General features: G+C 36.7%; 1 protein-coding gene across 9 annotated transcripts in view; it reads left to right on the top strand.

Annotated features, from left to right (window-relative positions):
* ccdc9b (coiled-coil domain containing 9B) overlaps positions 1 to 18,808 on the top strand; it is a 42,603-nt gene extending 23,795 nt beyond the window's left edge. For 7 of the 9 annotated variants that reach the window (XM_028438208.1, XM_028438210.1, XM_028438211.1 and 4 more), the window contains 9 exons: positions 2,366 to 2,443; positions 4,933 to 5,111; positions 6,653 to 6,702; positions 6,767 to 6,826; positions 6,919 to 7,015; positions 8,857 to 8,890; positions 10,090 to 10,606; positions 11,373 to 11,455; positions 11,671 to 14,298. In XM_028438208.1, the coding sequence (XP_028294009.1) occupies positions 2,366 to 2,443; positions 4,933 to 5,111; positions 6,653 to 6,702; positions 6,767 to 6,826; positions 6,919 to 7,015; positions 8,857 to 8,890; positions 10,090 to 10,606; positions 11,373 to 11,455; positions 11,671 to 11,697 (1,125 nt within the window). In that variant the 3' untranslated portion in view covers positions 11,698 to 14,298. Of the gene's footprint in view, positions 1 to 2,365; positions 2,444 to 4,932; positions 5,112 to 6,652; positions 6,703 to 6,766; positions 6,827 to 6,918; positions 7,016 to 8,856; positions 8,891 to 10,089; positions 10,607 to 11,372; positions 11,456 to 11,670; positions 14,299 to 18,790 lie in introns of those variants that run through there. The other 2 variants (XR_003672826.1, XM_028438213.1) reach the window with 2 other exon arrangements.
* The last annotated feature ends 537 nt before the right edge of the window (positions 18,809 to 19,345 follow it).

Consider the following 19,345-nt stretch of genomic DNA (forward strand, 5'->3'; position numbering starts at 1 on the left):
GCACTCGGGGCAGTGACCCCCAAACTGGAGGAGTGGCTCCAGCAGATCCCAGGAAATACATCAGACATCGGTCCGGAAAAGTGCAGTTCTAGGAACAGCAAAGATACTGCGCAGAACCCTCAAGCTCCCAGGCCTCTGGTAGAGGACCCGAGCTTGGAGGAAAGAAGAGAAGCCGCCCGCGGAGGGTGAGGAAGAGATTTTTATTTTTATTTTTATATATTTCAAATAAAATGCAATATAAAATATCTGAGTCGGTGCAACTTGTTACTAATCCTGGCTACTCTGTTTTTGTAACACAGTATAACAAACGTGATAAACTAATTCTAGAAGAAGAAAAAAAGTCTCTTTGGGAAAATGCAGTCACAATCTAAAAAAAAGGTTGGGAACCACTGCTGTAAAGCAAAGGGTTTTGGGGGGGAAATCATGAAACTATTGTTGTGAAAATCTTCAGCAGTAATTTACTTTTAAAAAACAATTATTTATAAAACAGTCAGGATTAACTACCATCATGCTGATAGCAGACATGAATCTTTCAGGATAACTGAGAGTTGATGCTCCCTGCTGGTGCTAGCACTGAGTCTGTGGCCCATTAATAATAATAATTACACTCTGACAATATTGTGTTGTCTGTGGGATTAAACATGGATTAAAGCAGAACCAGAAGCACATTTTCTCTTCAATGGAGGCGAGAGCTAATGCTAATAGATATGCTAACTGTCTCTTAGGTGCACAACACAGCAAGTTATAAAGAAGGACTTTTGTACATAAAAATATAAATAAGGTGATTATTTGCTTAATTTACTTGATGTGAAATTAACGGAACATTTATTACATCACTGAAAAATTACATTCTCACATTGTAAGATATTTTAATGAAGGAATTTCAGTAACAGTGGTGGTTTTTGGGGATTACATATTTTAGGAAGCAGCTATAAAGTTAATAATTCAGAGGCTTAAATGATATATGATAATGTTAAACTTCTTAAGATTGATGTCATGCTCTCATAATGAGGCATGCAGTGCATATGCAGCTCGGCTGAGCTGTGAAATGCCACAGTGTCACTGACCTCAGGCTGCCCTGTTTGAAGGTGCAGACATTTAGGAACAGCTGCACTGACGACACACACATGCACCCTTTAAACTGGGGTTATGAGATGATTTTTTAATAACCAGTATTCCACTACACCAGTCATCTCTGAATGCCTGAGACTTGCGTTCCATGTGGCTTGTGTTTATCTCACCATTAACACACAGAGGGAGAAGTGGTTTGTGTAAACAAAGTTCCATTGCACACATTGGTTAAAATTATATTGTAATAAGATTTGCATGTTTGTGATTAAAAGAGTTAAATCCTGATTCTGTGACAGGGCAGGGCTGTGGTCATCAGTCACATTATCATCCCTGTGTGCAGACGGATTTATGAAGAGTTTCAGGCAGAAACTCTGAGCAACACATTGCATGATTCCAACGTTCTTTTTCTTACTTTTCTCTAATCTGGGGCAGTATGTGGCCTTCCTTTTTGTGTAATAATTCCAGATAGTTAATTTTGTCTTTTTTGAAATAATATGTTATGTTTCATTTATTCAGACAACTTTTTTCAAAAAAGGTACTTTGATTTCCTGATAACATTTGACTGCCAACTGTCAGTCTCCCTCAGAGGCATCAGAAAAAAGTTGTCCTAAGAGGGCTGAAGCTGTCAGCTCATCGAAATCGGATTGACTTAGTATTCAGTTTTCAGCCTTTTTTAACTGCATTTACTGTATTTAATATAATTGAGGTATTTCTAACTTCAGTTAGTCTTTAGTTTTTATTTTCTTTGATGCAATTGCTTTTAAATGTCCTTTAGCCTGTGATCTTTGTATTTATTTTACTCTTGCACTACTTTATAAATTACCTTGTGCTCACTTTCAGAACAAGATGTTCAATTGCTGCCTGATAAAACCCATCTACTAACTGTTGCCATGATAAAGAGAGAGCAGATGTGTCCCTCGGCCTTATTTTTTCTTTAGTGACCAGTCATCCACTGCGTTTTGGTGCCTTTACTTGGGTAAGGCAGTGGTTGATGTAGAAGTGTAAATGGGGGCTGTTTTATGTGAAACACCATTTTGTGTAAGTTATTTCTTTTTTTGTCTTTTTTAATAGTTAATTAGTTAATTTTGCAGAAGGGACATTTATGGTTAGAGCAACCTTTACAAGTTACTGTTACCCTTTTAAACCACTTGGTGGCAGCATAGGCCTCAGTTTTGTACTGTGGATGAAACATCTGGTGACAGTAACGGGAAAGATGTAATTATATCTATGGACTGTTTGACTTTTATTCATGCCATGTTTGACTGTGTTTTCCCTGTTCGTTTTGTTTTGACAGAATGAGGATAAACCCGTGCAGAAGGACAATGAGGAGCATCAATACCAGGAGTCAGATGAAAGCCAGCTGAAAAAGCTTGTAGGTTTTCACACTCAGTGGTTGCTCTTCTTAAATTTGAGTAAATGTAAATGTGCTTGATTTTATATAGCGCTTTATCACCACACTGAAGCAGTCTCAAAGCGCTTTACATATCAGCTCATTCACCCATTCGCTCTCACATTCACACACCAGTGGGACAGGACTGCCATGCAAGGTGCTAGTCGACCACTGGGAGCAACTTAGGGTTCAGTGTCTTGCCCAAGGACACTTCGACACATAGTCAGGTACTGGGATCGAACCCCCAACCTCTCGATCAGAAGACGACCCACTACCACCTGAGCCACGGTCGCCATATCTATACATATATATTCAGTGAGAGGAATATATATGTATAGATTTTCTTCATCATATGTAGATGACTCCATGAAGAAATTACAAATTCAACTTCTTGCATTGCAGTGCTGAGCTGTAAACACACATGCACACACTCGTGCATGCACACAGGGTTCAGACGTTGTGATGCACAGCCCTCGTTTACAGCTTCTTGTCCCCATCTGCCTCCTCTGAGATGGTGCGTCACCGTCAGCGTTGCTGGAGTGGCTTAGAGCTATTTCACAGAACAGGCGTGTGATTAAACAGGCTGAGCGAGAGAGCCAGCGAGGACGGGCTTCAAAGGCCCGAGGTGTACGCCGCACGACAAGTGATGCTGTTCATGCCTCTCTGGCCCTCTGCACCATGTCTGCTCTGTATTCTGGCCCAGCCCTCAAACAGGAAAATAATTAAGATGTTACATAAGAGTCAGGGGATTCATTCACTTTGTTGACAAGTACACTGTCAACCTCTTTTATTATATCATGTTATTTCATATTGTATATTCATTCAGGGCTTTCCGATCACAATTCAACTCCAACTTCCTTCTTAGTCTTAGTGAAGGTTGTGAATTCGACTCCAAGCTTCATGAAGCCTTTCAGAATCACAATTAATTTCATTACCATATAAACATGCACTTCACATGGATTTTTTCTAATGCTTGTACGACTAATGCTCAGTGAGAGGCAAAGTAATTATTTATGAGTGTTGTTGCTGTTGGATAACTTTTTTTGAAGTTTTTCCTAACAAAGACTGGAATTGTTCAGGGTTTCCACCAAGCACAATAGTAACTAGTTTATTTGAACAAAAATGTAACTAAAAACTCAACCAGATTTTATTTAGATGTTATCTTTGGTAACACTGTACTTGAAGTTTTATACATAAGGCTGACATTACACTGTCATTAGCATGAATAAGGTGTCATGGATTATTATTTTTATTTCATTTATGTTATTCATGCTAATGACAGGTGTCATGTCATAATAATGACAGCATAATGTCAGCCTTATGTATAAAACTTCAAGTGAAATGTTACCATTTCTTGTTGCAATTTAAAAACACAGTTGAAATAAGAAACATGTTTTTCATTATCATTAATATGGAGCTAGCAGAGTTTGAGGACGTGGAACAGTTTTAATGAGCGAGCAGGGCTGGTAAAGGGAGGTGACCTGTTGGAACTTGCACAAAGTGTCTTCCCGTGTGGACCAGGAAGTCCCGAGGGCCAATCGGGAGAGGAGCTGGAAATCAGTGTGAGCTCAGATGCTGCGTTTGTTAATATTGTTATGCAAGCAGGCAACATGTTTACTTGACAGTGATTGGTCAATTTTCGATGGATGGAGACATGGATTTTGTTACTTGACCTGTTTGGTTGTGTGATAAAACACAGAGAGGCTTTGAGATTTCTGTTTTTTACCCCTTAATTCCAGCACTTTATTCTTTTCAGACCTCTAACTGATGAGCACTTCCTTCCTGTTCTCACATGTCAATGTGCGGTTGGCTCTGAAGCTTTGTAACATGAGCTCATTCTAGCCTCTGTCTGTTTTACATCACTTTTATCTGTCAAATCTCATCGCAGTAATCAATAAATCAAAATAGGGCTGAAAAGCAGATTTTAAAATATTTAAGGAACACTACATTATTTGTATCCTTTAATGTCTTTAAACTGTTTTTTTTTTTTTTTAAATCTCTTATGTTTAAAGCAGTGGATCTTAAGAGAACTTAAATACAAAATTGTAACTCCTAAATTATGTAGTGAAATTATGCTTTTTTAATCTGGGATAAAAATCTCTTCAGATAAGTTTACATATTAAAAGAACTAAGAAAAAAAATAAGAATATAATACAGTAAAAGTGAGAACTTAGAAGTTGATGTTGCAAATATATATTGTAAAAAAAAATAATAGAAATTGCAACTAAGAAATATATAAGGTATGGAAAATCTCCTCACCTACTGTCATAAGTGTGATAAGATGTGATAGATGATGCTGCTTATGTATGGCTCCTTCAAAATAAAATGCTGAAAAAAATGTCTAAGGTTTCAGATGGATCATTCCTCTCAGGGCTCGATTTGCCTTCCTATGAGAGACCTTGTGGTTTTTATATATTGAAACATATCCAGTCATTACTAAGAATTTGTGGTTTTGTTTTTCTCCCATAAAGGTGCCTGAAAGTCCTCAGGCAAGCACAGATCTTAACATCCCAACATCAAAAGAAGAGCAGGACCAGTATCTGCTGTGGAAGAAAGAGCGAGAGCAAATCGACAGGGAGAGAGTGGCACGTCATAAAAATGCAAAGGGCCAGTGGAGACGGGCGTGGGACATGGACAAAAACGAGAAAATGTAAAACCTTTATGCTTTCATTTTTCATTGAGTTGTCTTTGTTTTTTAAAGGTAACCTTTGTTGTCCTATATTTGCACAGCATAAAAATGCTTGAGCCTTTAACATTCTGAACAGTTTTTCATCGTATCATGGAGTACAACAATAGAGAAGCAGGAGTAGCAATATGCCAGAATCTGAAATGACTGGACCTGAATTTAAACACAGTATCTTTGATCTTTGAGGCTGTATCACAAACCTTGTTGCAACCAATCAAACTTGAGATAAACCAAATACTGTCAACGTCCAGAAAACCAATGAAATATTCATTTTCTAAAAAAATTAACAGTACGTTTTTTTAGTTGATATTTTAAAAATATTCAACAACCATGAAACAGTGATGAATACAAAATAGATTAAAAAAAAAATGCAAGAGATTAATTGGTAGATGAAGGAAAACAATTTAGATTACTTAAAAAACAAAGCTTTTTACTAAGTCATTTTTAATTGAAATTTTTAAAAAAATAAAATAAATCGGAAAGCTTTATTTTAAAAATATACATGACTTGGATTGTATTTTTTTTTTGGGTACAACTAAAATTTGTGTCCATTTGAAATGAATAATTTTGTAAGCATTTACACAAATATTGTGAATGAATTTTTAAGTGAATGTGTTTCAAAAATGTAATTATGCTCATGCTTACACTCACACCATACATAAATTGATGCTGTAAACAAACATTCTAATTGGTTAAATGATTTCTACTGATTCATATTTTTGTTGAAGCGAGTGCTATTTAGTAACTCATTTGAATCAAAAAGTCAGTTATGTAATAAGTGTGTAACCACCTGGTATTCCTAAATATTCTGTTTAAGTCACAGTTTTTTCTTCTTTCTATTTTGTGGATAAACGCATTAGATGAGTTGTGTGTGTTGCATGTTTCCCAGCATCAAATTCAGAATGAATCTCAAGTCACAGGATGTTACAAAATGACCAAAGGTCACAGACGAAAAATGACTTTTCAAGCAAACTGCGTCACTGTACGGACGATACGCTATTGTATCTTGGAATCCTGTCAAACACATGTAGACAGTAGTCTGCTTTCTTGTTGAAATCACTAAATAGTGGCAGGAACTGACTGGAGGAAAAAACAAAGTGCAATATTTTCTAATGTTTGATAGATTTTAAACAAAGATCAGTAATAGGGAGCGACCTAAGCGTGAGGGTGAATGAATGTGGTGTTCAGGGAAGCATCAAAATGTAAAGAGACAAGAGAGGAGCAGCTATTCTTAGCTGAAGATGAGGAAGGGAATGCTTTGCCTTATTTGGAAAAGCCTAAAGAAGACTCTGGGGGGAAAACAGAGGAGGAAATGTGTTTTTGGTTTGCTCTAGGGTTTAGTCAGAGGATGTAGGTGTCACTTACGACAAGTATTTATGTTGGTGTTTCCTGATTTATAAGGAAACTCTGTTTATTGCGTCCACTGCTGGTGATTAATGCTTTTAAAACAAAACACAACTTTTATTATGTTTCATCTCTTATCTAAGGTGACTCTCTATTTCCAGGTTTTTGGATAAGTCCGTCCCTGACAGAGACTGGGGTCCTTCTGGCAGAGGTGAGACACTGACACACACTGAATCCCCACAAAATGATAGTAAACAAAAGTCTTGTTGCTTCAGGTGGCCGAACTTCTAAAAGAGGTCAACACAGAGGAGGAGGTGAAACCAGAGGTCGCCAAAGTGATTGAGTTTCAATACCTCATTTTAGAAAATATACACAACATAGAGAAAAGTCGTAAAAAAGCCTCACTGTGGCTGTTATTTTGTCCCAGGTCAGGACAAGCGCAGCAAAAACAAGGAAGTGAAAAATGTGCCTGTGGTGAGCAGCAAAGCCAAAGGCATAGAACGGCTGACTGGGAGGGCCAGAAGGTCAGTAACCAGTGTCACCAGTGCTGGCCCTAACCAATGAGGGCACCCAAGGAAAGGAATATTCTGTGATACTCTCTTCCTGTTCATATCCACGACACTCACATAAGATGATACTATGCAGTGTAATAATGTCTTCCCCTCGGGAAAGATTATCACTGCCCACATCTAAGAGGAAGTGGAATGTGGAAGTTAAGGCCCCTTTCTCAAGTGGCATTGGATTGAATCTAATTTGTTGTAAATCGAGAATAATTAGACAAAGTAGATACATTTTACTCATCTATTATTATCTGGGTGCCCATGGTCATGACATTTCTGGAAAAATTATGGAATTTGTAAAACCGATTTTCTATTCTTGAAAAGTCATGGAATAATTTAAGTGTCATGATAATATATCGTATTTTATTTTAATGTTTAAAATCCAACCTTTGCTATTACTATGGGACGTTAAGCAAGTCCCTTAGCCCTCACACCTTGTGTAGTACATCGCTTTTAATAAGTGTCTGCAAATTGAAATTGTAATTTTATAATTTAACATGGTGGCTCTTAATGTTACTTTCAATAGCTAATGCATTGTTATTTAAAAAAAATATTGAAAAATGGGTGTCAAAGGCAATTGCGTCATTATACAATGCTATATCATAGATAACTGATAGACACAACTTGCGTTCCCTGTGCCACATTTTTGCTACTAAACATGATGGCACACTGTCAGACCTCTGTTACATCAGTACACTGGAAAGACCTGCTCATTTTCATAGATTAGGGTCGAGGACACTTAATTATTGTAAATAGCTCCACCAAGGAGGTAGTGTTTTCCCAGCGTTTGTCTTTCTGTCCGTCAGTCTGTTAATGTGGGTGTTGGTTTGCAGGATATCTCAAAAAGTTTTGAACGGATTTAAATTAAATTTGGCGAGCTGGTAGACAATGTCAAAAGAGATGATCGTAAGGTCCTGCAGATACAGTATCCAGAAGGAATATTTGAGCAAGGATATTTCAAAAAGTTCTGAACGGATATAAATTAAATTTGGTGAGCTGATCTTAACTAGATTTGCGTGTCCGAGTGCTGTTGTTTTAAAGGTGATGCTAGCCAGTTACATTTAGGTGAAAATATATTTCCTGTGATGGACTGGGACCATGTCCAGGGTGTACCCTTATCTAGGACCCTTTGAAAGCTGGAGATAAACACCAGCAGAGCCCTGCGACCCTGAGCAGGAATAAATATTTCTGAATGAATGAATGAATATATTTTTTCATCATCGTATTTGCTTACACTTGTTGATTTTGTTTTAAAAATGTATCTTTTAAACCCCCATTTGTAGCACCATCCAACGGATGGCCTCTGGCATCAACGGTCTCTGTTCATTGTTACTACTAATATCTCTTTAGACTCACACATAGTAGACACAGAAAGATGCATAACTTTTCTTCTCCATGCCTTAAAGTGTGAATTCCCATAGTTGTCATAAGACTTGAGTTAGAAATAGTAGCAGCTGACTAGATTACCCACAAGGCCTGATCCTTACAGTGTCTCAGTGTAGTCAGCTGTTTATATCTGCACTGTGAACACACTAAATATATTAGTTGCAGAGACTCTCCAGAAATGAAGTTAAACAGTCATTGTTTGATCTTAAATAGCCACGAGACTGTAGACTTGAAACTGAGACGTTATGTCCCCATATGGTGGGAAAGTGCAGCATTCTACATGATTTTCTGTCACCAGGTCCCACTAACTTTAAGTGCTGCTCTCTCGCTTTTTATCGCCAGGGTTTTTCTGCTTTCCAGGGACGAGGATTCAAGTCTCCTGTCTCACTTACTACTTCTTTATTGTTAATGTTTTTCAGATGGGAGTCAGATAACGACGAAAAGGACTTAGAGGTGAGAGGACAACCTAGCGATAAGTACTCTGGATCAGTGTTTCTATAACCTTTTCAGCCCAAGTACCCCTCTTTTTCTTATTTCTGAATTCAAGTACCCCTTTTCTCCGACTACAATCTTTTTGGATCGTGACGAGAAATCTTTTTTGAGCATGTTTGAGCTTAGATTTTTTTTAAATTTTTTACTGCATTTTATTTGAGCTAGATTTATATTTCACAAAATGAAAGTATAGAAATACAGTTGTTTAAATATGTGTTTTATTTAAAAAAAAAAAAAAAAAAAAGAATAATTAAAATAAATTCTAAAATTGATTTTAATTTTTCAGAAATTTCAGACTACCCCACATGGGGTCCTGACCCTAAGGTTGAAAAACACTGATTTAGTGGCTCCTGAATAGATTAATTTCTATAGTTTTTATTGAAATCTCACACGTGGGGTGGGACCAAGACTGACTCTTTGTGATCGCGTACCCCTAGGGGTACGTCTATTCCAGAAACACTGGAATAGACAATAAACCAACTTAAGTTAAACTTAACTTAAATTAAAAAAAAAAAAAATCTTAGAAAGAAGCACCTTAGGGTTGTGTGCAATGCACTACAGCACTTTAAATAAATAAACAAATATGAGACAAAGCACATTAGGGCTGTGTGCAATGCACTACAGCACTTTAAATATATATATATTTTTATTATTATAACTATTTATTTTTTTAATTTCTTTTATTAAAAGGCAATTCAGGGCTCTTTGCAATGCACAGTGGCACTTTAAATAAATTATTATGATAATGTAAATTTATTGTTGCACTCCTGTGATTGGCCAACCCTGACTATGTGGAAGTGAACTGCTTTTCTTTCCCCTGTACATTTCTTGGCCCCACAGCATCCTGTCTTCTCTCTTGTGTGTAGTTGTTCTGGTCCCAGTGTTCCATTTAACATGTAATTTTGCTGTATTCTATGATCCCTATGTTTTTTGTTTTTTTTGTCCTGTATGTAATCTTTTTATATATTGTTTTGTGTCTTGCCATGTCTTATTGTTAAGTGTAACATTTTATTACATCAGCCTGTCTAGGGACAGCAGATGGAAATTAGCCGTTGGCTACAATCTGGCATATTTACATTTTTTTGAATGTTCATTAATATGTATTGTCCCTACTTAAATAAAGAAATTAAAAAAAATTAAGTTACTCTTTCATTTCCTAGATTACCAACTCGACACTGGAGGAGTTCCTTGAGGAACTTGACGCGCTGACTGAGAACGTAGAGGATCAGGACACAAAGAGGAAGTTGTCAAGCAGCCCAAATTCACACAGCACACCAGAGGAGGTTCCAGCTGTCATCTTGAGAAAGGACACACCCATTCAGAGCGTGACTCCTGTGAACTCGTCTCCTCGAAGTTTGGAGAAGAAAGTGCGTTTCTCAGTGGAACTCATCCAGGGAGCTCACGTGAGACAAACCGGCAGCTCACCAGTTTCCCTAAGTCCAGACTCTAGCTTTTTAAAAGTGGAGGAGTCTCAGCAGCGTGTTATGAGAGCCACACCAGGTGAAAGTGATCCTCATGATGAAGGAGGAGGTCCATCTGGTCCATCTTCTACTCCTGCAGCTGAAACAGACAGCAGACACCACAAAGCTCCCTCCAGTTCTGGAAAAGCTTCAGCCCATGTTTGCGAGAGCTCGGCCCGGCCCATAGACCACAGCAAGTTCAGCAGCACAAACACAGGTACACACAGGTCTCAGTGACCTCTGACCTGGGTTGGGGTCAATTAGAATTGTAATTGCATAATTGATGCTGTCATAATCGTAATTAAAATGTAATTGACTTCAGATAAAATTCTTCTTTTTTTTTTTACTTTTGCCATGAAAATTCTAGAAAATTTGTCAATTATTACAAAACTGGGGAACCATGTTACGGTTCTATGTACAGTTCTACACATTAGAATAGTTAACAATTATTACGATATGTTTCATATCGAGCTTTTCCACATTTTACCATTTAAAAAAAAAAATAAAAATTTAAAATTGAGGGGTATACTGACACAAAAAACCCTGAGACGCCCACACCAACAATATTAAAACTTAAATTTTTATTGATTAGGAAGCGATAGGAAAGAAATTACATACCGTAATCAATATTTATTTTTTGTGTATTATACAGTTGATATAGGACCTGTTATCATAAGACATGCTAACAAAAGAGGAAGGTTAACTTTTAAACTTTTAAATTATTTATTTCTGGCTCAGCAATTGTGATTAATTGTAATTGAACTTAAGTAATTGAGAATGTAACTGTAATTGGCTTTCTGAGGATAAAAAACAATTGTATTTGGAAAAAAGGCTGGTCACTGTAATCGTATTTGAACATGTGTAATTGAAAACGTAATTGTAAATGAAAAAATGAAATTGACCCCAACCCTGCCTTTGACATTTGTGAAAGCACATGATGTGCATGTGTGTGTTTTCGTGCTAATGTTGCTCTGCTTTCACAGAGGAGCTGATAGACTCTGGTCTGTCGGTTCTGAGCCTGGAGTCAGGGAACACACACGCAGCACACTCCACCAGCAGTGACAAGGTCAGTCAGAGGGAATCAATGGAGGGGTCGCAAATGGATTAGATTAAAAAAAAATGATGAGAACAAAATGTCCAGCTTTGATCTAAAACTCAGATCTTTTCAATTCAGTAGAAATCCTCTATTATAAGATCCCTCACCCACTAGAACTGATTTTTTCGAAACCTTATTGAGAAAACAGGAAATGTAACCATTTTTTGTTCTTTTTCTGTCTGCAGGCGAGAGAGCATGGGAAGATTGTTTGATCGCTTTCTTTGGGTTTAAATACTGGAACCAAAACAGGCATTTGGATGCATTATTTTTGCTTCAGGTAGCTACTGTATTTCTGAATCTAAACACTTCACTCTTACTTCTAACAATCAAAATGTGTTGGCGCCCAGTCCAACCTTTTAGAAATTAGAGAGACGCGTTCACCTCCAAGCACTTTATCGCTAATAAACTTTGTGTCATGACACTTTCTTCAATGTTAGTACGCTGCCACAGTGCAATACTGCTGAATGTTTACATGTGTATGAATGCTCTGAGCTCCATATGAAGAAGATAACTTAGTCGATCGAGGTAACCCACAAGGATAAACTAAGCCTAAGTCAAACTTTACAGTGCCTGAGTCTGCCTTTGACGTGTTTTCAATAACTATATAATAATAAGTTTGTTGGATCATGTAAGAAAAATAATGACCGCATTGTGAGAGTGCGCAATACGTAACCGATGCTTCTAGCGTCAGCCAGTGGCCTTTCAACAGACAAATAATCCTCATTGTGCACATTTCAAACTTGATGTCTTGGATGTGATCATGCATCTAAAGTTTATGTTACTACTAATGACTTAAATGTTTGTGTCTGACATTATTTAAACACGACTGGTTTTAAAATGTAAAAGCAACGCATGCCTAAGCAGCAACATTCTCTTCACACTGAAAAATATGTTGCCCTCTACTGGATATTTTATATATGATATTAACAAGAGAGAAAGTCAAGGGAACAATAAAGCAGTGGTTCCCAACCTGTTCTGGATCGTGACCCCATTTTAATATCTCATATTTCTGGCGACCCCAGAGATATTTTTTTCTTTAGAATTACAGTAGTTTTTGATTATGTTTATTATACTGTGACAAAATGTGCCAGCTTATATATTTTCATACTGCATTTTGTTTTAACTAGATTTATATTTGAGGAAGTGAAAGTATAGAATACTTTTGTTTCAGATAGTGTGTGGTAAATATTAATAATTAAATAATAATAATCATAATTTCCATCCATTCATTTTCTGACCCACTTGTTCATTTTTTCAGTGTCATGAGGTAATTTAATAACACACATATATATATATATAATTTTAGTCAGTTCATTTTTTATTTATCAATTACTAGACATTTCAGGTGACCCCACATGGGGTCACGACCCCAAGGTTGATAAACGAAGAAGAATAGAGCCTTGATGTCATAACATTAAACTGATTTTAATGTTAAGATTCATTTATTTTTTTAAACTAACCATATCACATTGCCAACCAAATTTGTTTTGTTTGTACAATGAAAGGTTGACACTATATATTATGCTTAGATATAAATTCAGATCGGGCAATTCTTCCAGTTTCAAAGTGGTCTGAACACTGTATTTGTGAAAACATATTTACTTGTGTTTAAAAAGAAGTCTTTTTAAAAGTCAGTTTCACAGAGAACCTTGTTGTGTGGGTTAATAACGGTAGAAAACTCACTTGTAAAAATGTTTCCCCTTAAAAGGAGTCCTTGACAAAAGATTTGCACGATTACGCTTACATTTACCGCTGCGGTAGGTATTTTACAGCTGCATCCTATTCTGCTAGTCCTCCTCCCTCTGAAGGCTTTTAGCCGCTAAGATCCCCCATTAAAGCAGCCGAGATAATTGTTGCATTTCTTCAGCGTGGAGTTCACTGTATAGTCCATTGGCCCTGATTTTAAAATGATGAAACAACTCAATGAGTGTTCAGCCTGGGATTGAACTAAAATGATATTTTATTTTACATATTTAGTTGCCATAAGAGCATCCATTATATAAAAAACCTTAGCCTGTCGTCGTGCCTTTGGCTTCTTCATATATTGAAGATGTATTTTGATATTTATGCTTTGTTAACGTTGACTTGTGCTGTTTCTAAACACAGTGGAGCATGTTTGATTTAATTTATTCACCCTCGCGTTTGGATGACTGAATGTTACCAGCAACGCAGTTTTGAAACAGAAGCTGTGTTTCCTTGTGTATTTATTTTCAGATTAGAATTTCATTTTTAACACAATGCGGGATTTGAAAAGAAGAAGCCCAACAGCGCTGTGGCCTCAAAGAGGGTTTTTTGGCTGTCACCAGGGCTTCATTGTAGTAAATAGTTATGTAATCAAGTGCAGAGAACAAAGTGGACGTGCTTAAAGCATCAACTGAAGTTACATAAAAACAGAAGGGCAGAACTACTTTTTTGGGCCTGTCCATGTACCCACAGAGATAACAGTTCAGCAGGGGCCTTATTTTGTTCTGAATAAAACATGTCACTGATTACCTCTAAATGATTTTAGACTCCCTATGGGATATTCAGTAGATGAGCAGAGGTTTAGGACCCTACAATACAGGGCAGACGTTTATTTTTGCCACATCCTCATTGTCACATTTCTTGATTTCTTGTTTGTTGATTTGAAACTCGCGTCTCAATGTTGTCATGTACACATTTGAAAGAAGGAATGATGTTTGAGCTGAGCTGTGCTTTCGGCTTTTCATTGTGCCCACGTTCCTTTGCACTTGTGTGTACGACAGCTTTGTTATTAGTGGGTGGTTTGAACGAAGCGTAGAGAAAAATCAATAAAGTTTTTTTGTTTATTTGAAGCTCTAAAGACTGGCCTCAACTTTTGTCGTTGTTCCATTCAAATATTGATACGGTAGAATGTGCTACGATGACTGAAATGTTGAGAAAGTTGTGTTTGACTAAGACACGCATGGCCTTTACCATTCTGTTTGACTTTAGGATTCAACACAACAGCCTGTGGTTCACATCAATTATTAATTATCAACTATTCGTTAATAGCCAACCATCCAGCACTAAGTGGACTGATTATAAGAGAAGATGCATACGCCTAATCATTTCCAGTAAAACATCATATAAAAAGGGATTTTCATGAATTTTTAAAGATGTGGCTGTAACAAGAGCACTTGGAGAGAGAAAACCTCCTAATGCCGACTATCCTCTTTGCCAGATATGGGCAGTTATCTTGATCAGCGTCTCAGATAATGGGATCATGATCAAGACATTTCTATCTAATAACGATACAGTAGGTGGAAATAAATGGGCAACTCCCCTTTTTTTTTTTTTTAAAAAATCTGCGATGAAATGCTCAATGCGGATCCCTACGTACTGAGATGTACCCATGCTGGAATTGACATGTTCAATGTCATACAGAGATTGCTGTAATGATTTAAAAAAAAAAAAAAAAAATGCTTAACACATCAGTTGACGTCAAAAAAAATCGACCAATGATAAAACAATATGATTGTCATGATCAGATTGCTAATTTATATGAATACAACAGCTTATTATTGTAATAATAATAATGTTTTTTTGGAAAATAAATGATTCCTTTTTGTATTGAGTTTTAATATAATCATGTTTTTTTGGAGAATAAACTATTCCTATTCGTATTGAGATTGCTGCAAACTGTACTCAAGTTGTTGACTGAGATTATCACTCACTCAGCACGGCAGAAGTAGCAAAAATTCATTTTCCGGTAGTGCGCATGGTCATAATCGATCTCAGTGACACCGGGTTCACGATAATGACATGGGTGGTATTTTTGAAGAAAAAATAAATAAAAATGTAGTTTGAAAACAATAACCATTGCTTTTATTTGACTAACTCTGGGCCTATACTTTTACAAATACTCTGATATTGAACATTTTCAAGTTAAATGAATATAAAACAAATAATGTAAATAACACTGATTTTTTTAATTTAAAGTGCAAAATACCATCAATAATATAAGGTATCTTGTAATGTTTTAATATGGCGATATATCATCCCACTCTTAGTTTACTGGTGTTATGGTTTGTGTTGCTTCCTGGTTTTGTTTTTTCTTCTGGATGATAATAGGCTTTACCCTCATGCTTCATATAAACTACCTGATGTTAGGCATCAACTATCCATTACATTTCTTGATAATGAATCTGATTAATTTCACCCCCCGCTCTTTGGAGGCTTGTCTAACGTCGCCTCCTCAGCCCTACAGGTATAGGTTGAACCTCCCATGGGGTGATGCTCTTTTAATTATCTCCTCAAAGGGCCATCGCCATGACAGCTTTAGCAGGGAGACGTGTTAGTTGGGTTTGGTAAACAGGAGTCATTTTTCACTCAGAAACAGCATGAATATATAAATAGGATCCTGGCTCACATTGAGTGAGAAGGATTTTCATTTTTAATTGAAGTTTATAGGATTAGTGAAGAAGGGAAGTGCAGTGCAAGATGATATCTGCAACACTGAATTAAGTAATGTAAGGTAATATTTACGTCTTGAGCAACAAAAAGAAATAGTCGCAAAACAATTAGCCAATGTTTGCGTTAGTGGGGGTCAGCTGGTCACACACAAAGACACACAAATTTCTATGTTTTTTTCTTTTCTTTTGTTAGTTTTTTTTTTCCCAATGTTTTGGACTGTCACTAAGAATCATAATAGATTTAAGGACAAACCCTGAAGATCTTCCCAGATTTAACACATAATCTTATAGGGGTGTCCCGATCCGATATCGATCTGATATCAGCCTGAAAACGGATATCGGATTAAAATTTCCGATTTTTTATTTTTATTTTCCCTATTCATTTTTTTTATTTTATTCAATTGTAGAATACTGTAGATATTATGTTGAAGGTTAAAATGTATTTAACCAATTGGTTAATAAGAAATGGGTCAGTTTTTCTCGTACTATTGTCCTCTGTTAGAGTAACATCACTTGATCAAGCCTTTTCTAACATTCAACACTACAAAATAAGTAATTTTTTTTTTTTTTTTTATTAAAGAAAAAAAACTAAAAAGCTAAATGTATGCATAATTCATGCTGATATTGGATCGGTATCGGCTGATACGCAATGCTGCAAAATCGGTATCACATAGGAAATGAAAAAGTTGTATCGGGACAGCTCTATAATCTTAGCATTTCTTTTCCCCAACATAGATATGAACATTATGAAAGCGTGGAGTTTCAAAAACGCATAATTTTGCCCAGAACTAACGACAAAAAAAATTATGAAAAATACAATTTCTTTAAAATATTAGTTACATTACATAAATGTAGAAAATAAGTAGCATCGACTCAGTTTCCATATGAGGATTATAACACTTATTAGCATTAGGCACAAACTGATCCCAGTGAGGCAGCAGGTAAGGTGTTTCATTAGTGAATCAATGGTGGTTGACTAGAGGTCATGGAGGCCATCAGTTTGCTCCCCCACACACACACAGTCACTGTTTAATATGGAACCAGCACAGCGAGCAGTAGACAACACCGTCTGTCCATGTGTGTCCTATACCTCAATATACATCTACTGTCATCCAGGCTGATTAAACTGAGCTCGTCTTTTAAATTTAGACACATTTATCTGACAAATGACTAATGATGGACTTAACAACTTAGTTCATTGTTGCTTTTTAAACATTTTCAATGGGATGCATTAAATTGTTCTATTACATGCAACATTACCTAGAGAAGGTGTTTTGAATGGGTTTTTTTTTTAAATTGTACTGCAAATCCACTTCATACCTAAATGGGCAATACATCACAAAATATAATGTAATTAACTTTAATCAAACATTTTTAATGTGCCAAAATAATGGCTAATGGTATTACGTTTTGGTTATTTTTGCTGCACAATGTGAACATTACTGACACAAGAATATCAAATTTCTGGCTTTTTTCTTTTTAATAATGGATCACGTCAGGTGAATCTCGAGATGTTTGTTTTTTTGCTTTCTTTCACATATAAAAATCTCATACACATCACCTCGGTTTATAACGTATTACTAAAGTGCTGCCGAACACACCACATAATTAAATACATCATCGCTGTAATGTACGTACTTTGCACAGATATAGGAATATTTAATTATTTATGAATGCAGATTGGAGATGATCACGTTTAGGTTTAAGTTTTTAAACTGTTGTTACCAAACTAGTGTTGAAATTATAATAGATTCTCACATATGTGACTTTGTTGAGGTCAAATCAAGTATAAAACAGCCTCAAAACATCACACATTAACTTATTTTTGTATTGATCTGATAGTAAATGATCATATCAATGAACTGGTCACTGTGTGACGCCAAAAAAAGCCATAGAAACGTATTTGACCTGTTTTTTTCCCCCCCAGTATTCATAGTTGCGTGACTTTCCCGATGAATGAACTTCCTGTGTTTACTGTAGCATACCTTCTGGGAGCTCGACCCTTTAATGTACAACAGAATATCGTGTGTCGTCCCTGTTTACAGCTGAAAGCAGCTTTTGTTCCCAGCATGATAGTAAATGATCTAACAAAACTGAAGCTTTCAGCCACTCAATCTTTTTCCGTGAAGGACAACTGGATCAAAAATAGCAGCGAGTGGTATTGTGTAATGCTCCTCTTTTTTTGTGCACAGTGCAACAACAGAGCTCTCAAATCAATACACCTCCCTCACATGCTGCTGAGTGAGCACACGGGGTGGTTGGTCTTATTTCCACTTCACAGCTCCCCACATGTGACACTGCATGTTTTCTTAACGGAGGGCGACCGTGGCTCAGGTGGTAGAGGGTCGTCTTCTGATCGAGAGGTTGGGGGTTCGATCCCAGTACCTGACTTTGTGTCGAAGTGTCCTTGGGCAAAAACACTGAACCCTAAGCTGCTCCCAGTGGTCGACGAGCGCCTTGCAAGGCAGTCCTGTCCCACTGGTGTGTGAATGTGAGAGTGATTGGGTGAATGAGCTGATATGTAAAGCGCTTTGAGACTGCTTCAGTGTGGGGATAAAGCGCTATATAAAATCAAGTCCATTTACCATTTACCATTCAGAGCAAGCAGTCACTCTCCAACAGGTTCAGGCTCTCTGGAATTTTTATACAAGTCAGTACTGTTATGAGGGCACGTACAGAGGGGGGCGGGCGGAGGATGCTGAGCACCTGCCCCTTTTGGCCTAAGTGCCCTTTTTGTCAAGGTGTTTTTTTTTTTAAGATAATTAAAAAACATATTCTCCTTTTTTTGCCCCTCATATTTACTAAATGTTCTTAATCATATATATATATATAGATATATATTATAAATAAATAGTGTAGCATATTGTCTACCTATCCTTTCTCTATCCTTAAGGACCAGTAAACCTACGCCCTCCTCCGCTTCTCGTCCGCTGAGCACACAATGGAGAGCTCAGGCTGCATTTCAGCTTCTTTGCCCCTAATTTACAACTTAAATGCCATTGTGGGTAAGTTTTTTTTTTTTTTTTTTATTTATTAGCTAGTCAGACTGGGACGATTTATTGACCTAACCAATGACGTTAATACGTAACGTTAAAGATAGGGACTCATCTATCAGAGAAAAGTGCTTCTGTCAGCACTGCTGCTCACCTGAACAGGTTCAAACTGCCTAATGGAGCAAACTGTCAGCTTAGACTGGAAACCACGTTTAAAACCAACCAGAAAACGTGACATGACTACTTCTATCTCTCTATTTATGGGACATTTATAATTATAATGAGACTCGCTTTGCTGTACAAATGTAATAATATTTATCCAAAAATCTCAAGCAATTTAATTTTGATTAAAACTTGAATTATTTATAACTTGTCCCAACATGGAGAAACATATGTTTAGTTAAAAACTGTTAGTGTTTAGTAGGGGTGTGAAGAAAAAAAAAATCGATTTCACA

This window comes from Gouania willdenowi, chromosome 22, assembly GCF_900634775.1.
Source record: "Gouania willdenowi chromosome 22, fGouWil2.1, whole genome shotgun sequence".
NCBI lineage: Eukaryota > Metazoa > Chordata > Actinopteri > Blenniiformes > Gobiesocidae > Gouania > Gouania willdenowi.